This window comes from Tupaia chinensis, unplaced genomic scaffold (assembly GCF_000334495.1).
Source record: "Tupaia chinensis unplaced genomic scaffold, TupChi_1.0 Scaffold000154_1, whole genome shotgun sequence".
NCBI lineage: Eukaryota > Metazoa > Chordata > Mammalia > Scandentia > Tupaiidae > Tupaia > Tupaia belangeri.
The window spans coordinates 3,760,354-3,765,919 of record NW_006159625.1 but is presented as its reverse complement, the minus strand read 5'-3'; the positions used below and the strand labels follow the sequence as shown (position 1 = coordinate 3,765,919).

The window sequence follows — 5,566 nt, the reverse complement described above, 5'->3', positions numbered from 1 at the left end:
AAACTTGTGTTAAAGGTATATTCCTGCAGAGCCAGCAGGTAGCATAGTTGTTAAGGTACTGGACTCCCATGTGCTTGACCACAGTTCAAGTCCTGGACCTGGCAGGTTGAAATTCACACTGGGTGCATGCGTACATGTGTCCAAAACTTGAAGAGGGAAATAGATTAGAGATTGCAGTGTGGCCATCTTCCCAGGGGTGACTTCTTGCTTTCTGACTTTCTGGCAAGTGCACTCACCCTACAGCAAGAATCTCTCAGGGAAAAAAAAAAAAAAAAGGAATACTCCTACAGCTCTAAATGTGAATGAGACTCCAGGGAAAACCCAGATACAACACTATTATTTTTTTTTTTTGCGGGGAGGAGAGGTTTTTGTTAAAGGGCACATGCGCTCGCCAGAGAGACAGAGAGACAGGGAGACAGAAAGTGAGAAATCACCCCCCAGGGGGGATGGCCACACCACAATCCCTTCTCCTCCATTCTCCTCTTGGGATCTTGGGCACGCATGCACACACGCCCGGCGTGAGTTTAAGCCACCGGGTCCAGGACTTGAACCACGGTCGACTACGTGGGAGTCCAGTGACGTAGCCATTACGCTAACTGCTGGTCCCCCAGACACAACACTATTGAATAGTAAAAGTGATCTGAGCTGAAGTAAGAGGATGGTATTTAATAAATGCAGTCAATCAAGTATATATACCAAAGGAAACTCTTTATTGTAAACAAGATATAAAGTACAACAAAAGAAATATTGTGCAAACGGTAAGTCATGAGGATTTTTTTTTTAATTAAAAGAAAACTTTTGTTTTCCAAGAGTCCAAGTTTTGGTGTGAGAAATCTATACCCCATATACAGAAAAAATGTTAAATGGGAAGATATAGTGACATTTCTCACTATATGTTGATATTTTAAACAATTTGTTTTTGTTTTACCACTGTGTATATCATCTACTATACAACAGAATATAACAGAAATACTGTTAACAAAAGCAAATGTTCTAATAATATTTTTTCTACCCACCTATTTCCAAATCCCCCAAACCTCTCCTATATAAATTACCAGGACCACACTTGTCCCATCTGTGAATAACTGTCACTAACTTTAACTCAATAAAGCACACAGTATGTCCTCATAGCACAGGGCTACTTTACTAATGACAGAAGCCATCTTTTTCAAGGAGTTATCTAAAATTCTTGATATCCCTTCTTTACAATATATTTTCATCCTCAGATTTTTTTTTAAACAAAGTGCAGTGTATCTTAAGAGTCTACAGAAAACACATTGATCTACAATTTCTAATCTACACAAAAAGCTGCAGGCAAACTAAAATTCAAAGCATAATAAAATGCCTAGATACAGTCATTTGTTAAACTTTTGAAACAAAAATGCAAAAAAAAAAAATAATTGTAGGTACACTTCAAGGCAATTAAATTAATGAGGATTCCTATTCTGGGGGCCCTCTTTAGCAATATACAGCTGTTAAATTCCAAGTGTCGACAATAGTGTGAAAATGATAGTTCTAGATCTATTTAACTACTTCCACCAAGCTGACTGGAAAGACGAGGAAGAGTAAACAAGATAACTCTAGGAAAAGGTGACAATATTTGTCATAATACAAAGTGATTTTTACATTTCCATCTCTGTACCGTAATGTTCGTTTCCACGTTCTTGAAACCAGTGTTTTAGAAGCATCACATTGGAAGCTGGTCTCAAGTTTAAACAGCAAAAGTAAAGTAACAAATATGCACACAAATTCAAAATTGGTGCTACCTGTGTTGACCTCATCTGAAACCTTCAAAATATATTCAAAGGAATAAAAGTGTTCTCATCTCTCTTATGTGATAAGAAATGAAACCTGCCATTCTGTGACCTGCCTGTGGCCGAAGCACTTCTTGTCATTTAGCCCGGGCTGGGCCTTCACCTCAGGCTGGGGCTTCTGTTTTCAGCCCGCACTGGAGGACCACAGACTTGCAGTGGAAGCACGTTCACGTCACCGCTGGCTCCTGGCTGCAACCAAAGTTAGCTCTGACTCTCCCCCGCTCTGTCACTGCGTGGGAGCAGCAGCTGGGGGTAGAGCGATATCGTTTAACTTGCTCACTTCCATTTGCCAGTTTGGTAGCTTCTTGGCCGATAGATGGCGCCGGGCGTGCTTGGTCAAATGGTCGCTCCTCATGAACCGCCGGTCACACATGGGACAAGCAAACTTCTTCTCACCTGTGTGGGTTCGCCGGTGTCTGGACAGTTCATCAGAACGGGCGAACCTCCTTTCACAACCTTTCCAGCTACAGCTGAAGGGCTTTTCTCCTAAAACGAAGAAATTCAAATCATCAATTCTATGTACTTATTAAACTGCTATAAACTGTATGTTCAATTATATCTAAAGGTATGCAAAATAACACTTGATAAATAAAAGCTAGAATATTAGACAACTGCCAAATGAGTACTAGATATACACTATTCCATTTTCAACTTTTACTGTACTACATTTATGAAAACCTTACCCCTTATACTAAAAGAGACCAAAATTAAATACTTTCTGACCACAACAGTAGTTCAAAGGTCTTAAAGAGTTAGAAGCAAAATGAGAAATCACTCCCCAGAAGGGATGGCCATGCCGCAATCCATTCCTTTCATCTGCCTCCTGGGATTTTCTGTACGCATACATGATTTTCAAGTTGCCAGGTCCAGGACTCAAACCACAGTCAGCCATGTGGGAGTCTGGTGACTTAATCACTACACCACCTGCTGGCCTCCCTAAAGTATCACCATTTGAGAGATTGAAACAATAGCACCTTGAAGAAGCCTTTCAGAAGACCTTGCACTGGTAAACATCAGCCACTAAACTGGCTAACCACCAAGTTCTCCCTTAATGCCTGGTTTATATCTGCGATCACAGTTAAAAACTCATTGACACTTTCACTTAAACACATAAACAAGCAATGGTTGGTACCTGTATGTGTTCTCATGTGGGCCTTCAAATGAGAACTCTTAAAGTACGTCTTCCCACACCCTGGGTGGCTACAGATGTGACTTCTTATCCTCGATGAGTCAATCTGAGGAGTGGTTTTTGCTGCCGAGGGAGAAAATCCAGGAGCGGGAGCAATGGGAGAGAGTCTGGTGCCGTTTGGGCTCACCACTGGAGGCTTTGGGCTCTGCACGACCGGCTGGGGTACGACAAACATGACAGCACCTTTGGGCACCTGAGTGCCCATGAACACAACAGGTGGGCAGACGGCTGGTGGCTGGCTGGGTGGAGTACTGGGAACAACTGTGGTCACAACAGGGTTGTTAGCAGGAAGAGGAACCATCTGGCAGATGACGGGCATGGGTGGCACTTTCCCTGGGGACACAGCAGGTGGAGAGACCAACACTGACTTCTGCTGTGGGGACACAGGGGCTGGCTGAGACTGACAGATGACTGTCTCTGAGGAAGGCACAGGAAAGTCATAAAGTCCAGCCCCTGCTTTCTCCTCAACATCTGCCACTGTGTTCTGCTCGCGACTGGATCTGTTTGGTGACACAGCAGCACATGGTATGTTTTTTCTGGCAGCCTCAACATTTAGGTGTGTTCTTCGAAAAGAATTGTCTTGATAGTTGGTGCTGGCTGCGTTCACTGGGCAGGACCGGTGGTTACACAGCTGGGCATCAGCTGTATGGCGTATCACACTGGTTGCCTGAGCCTTGGGGAGTTTGGGAGCAGATACTGGGCTCTTTTCTTCCTCTTTGAAAGGTGCAGCAAGGTGAGGCTTGGTAATATCTGAGAATGATTTGAAGTGTCCAGTAGGTGGCGCTGCTGCCATCAGGTTTGACACTTGAGAGGGTTCAAAGTCAGAGGGGCTGTACGGGGGAGTCAAGCACTGGAGAAGAAAAATACATAAGCCATAGCATGAGAAATGTAGAGTCCATCATGTAAATTACAAGAAATTCTACAACACACATCCATCTTGAAAACAGTAATACTTACAAATGCAGGGATTGTATGAAAATCAGGTGTCCCTGGAAGCAGATTCTCTTCCTCTGACATATCAGACACTGGAGTAACGGGTCTGTTTTCAATGTACTTTTTAAAATCAGACTTCCAACTGCAGCTCATTGATATAAGTGCCTCTACAGCTTCAAAATCACTTTTCTCTGCAGCTTTGTTCCAGGAATACATATTCTCTTTAGACCTTTCAGAAATCATTTCCATTCTTTCCTCCTATAAAAATAAGAGAGTCAAGCTCAGGAGCAGGTTTTTTTGCCATCCACTTAATAGAGAAATGTAAAATACAAATATATATTTTTACAACCTGCACAACTTTCCAGGTTAAAATGTAAAACAATTTTTCTCTTACTCCTATTCTAATATTTAGGGGAAAAGTGTCTTTAAGTCTTTTCTAAGTAGCCACCGACATACAACAGGGTGGCTAAGAAAGGGTTCACAAAGAAAATAATACTTTTCTTCAACACTACATGTATGGTAGGAGGTCTTTTGAGGTAAGAATTACTAATAAAAAGGTAAGTATTTCCTTATAAAGGTAATGTGTGGTGGACAGAGCTTTGGAAAATACCCAGCTGACCTTTAGAAAGTCACTTTGCACTTTGGGATAGAATCAAAAGATAAGGGAATGCTCAGGGTCTCTTTCTAGCCAAAGTTCTATTAGGTTATTTTAAATCAAAAATTACTTGATAATTTGATTATGGTAAATAGAGATCAAATGAAATATGTGGGGGAAGTTTTACTCAAGTGCATTTGAGCTCCCTTTCACACAATGGTTTGTTATGCATAAGGAGGACCAGCTAATGCAGTAATACTAAAAACAGGATGATGAGAAAATGTAATATTCTACTTGGAATCTGCAAAAACCCTAACTGGAATCTGCAATAGCAGAAATATAATGTTTCGATTTCCTAAAGAAATGCTTGATGACAAAATACACTTGCTTTGTACACTTTCTATCTAGTATTTGATATTTTATACCAAGGTCCTTGAACTCACTTAAAAATAAAAAGGTACCAATCATCTCTTAAATTTTCCACTAAAACACACCAAGAGAACTCCAGATTCTTTTGGTCAAAATAGAAATGGTATAAAAATGCCAAAAAACATTCTTTACATTACAAGGTATATTATTCTCAAGTCTTGCTTTAAAAAATGCACGGTCCCTCCGTACTGAAATCTAGAAATACCGCTCACAATGCAACTGCATAATCGCGCGCGCCTTTATGTAAGCTGCAATGAACAGCTCGTGTACGTGCAAAAGCCTCCTCGAGACGCCAAGGCAAAGAAAGGGAAAAAAGGCAAGCAGCCGGGAAGAGCGAGCACAAGGAAGGGCAGGAAGGGAAACTGGGGAGAGGAAAGGGAGCCGAGCGCAGGGGCAGGAAAGGGAAGCGCCGGCGGAGGAGCGGGTAGGGAGGCAGACGAGGGGCGGGGGCGGAGGCGGGGGAGATCCTCGCTGGCGAGGACAGACGGATGGGGCCGCCCTAACCTCAATGAGGCTGGCGGGTGAGTCACTGGGAACATTCCTCGCCGCTCGCACGTCCCCGCGCCCCTGCCCCCGCCATTGGGCCGTCGGGCCGCGGGCCCCCGG

The 5,566-nt window shown here is 42.8% G+C and overlaps 1 protein-coding gene across 1 annotated transcript in view; it reads right to left on the bottom strand.

The window, feature by feature from the left end:
• Positions 1–1,483: 1,483 nt before the first annotated feature.
• The window catches only part of KLF10 (KLF transcription factor 10), a 7,171-nt gene continuing 3,088 nt past the window's right edge, over positions 1,484–5,566 (bottom strand). Inside the window, exons 2-4 of the mRNA XM_006145578.3 lie at positions 3,961–4,194; positions 2,947–3,853; positions 1,484–2,300 (exon numbers count right to left, since the gene is read on the bottom strand). Coding sequence (XP_006145640.1) covers positions 2,041–2,300; positions 2,947–3,853; positions 3,961–4,194 — 1,401 coding nt within the window. The 3' untranslated portion in view covers positions 1,484–2,040. The remainder of the gene's footprint in view (positions 2,301–2,946; positions 3,854–3,960; positions 4,195–5,566) is intronic.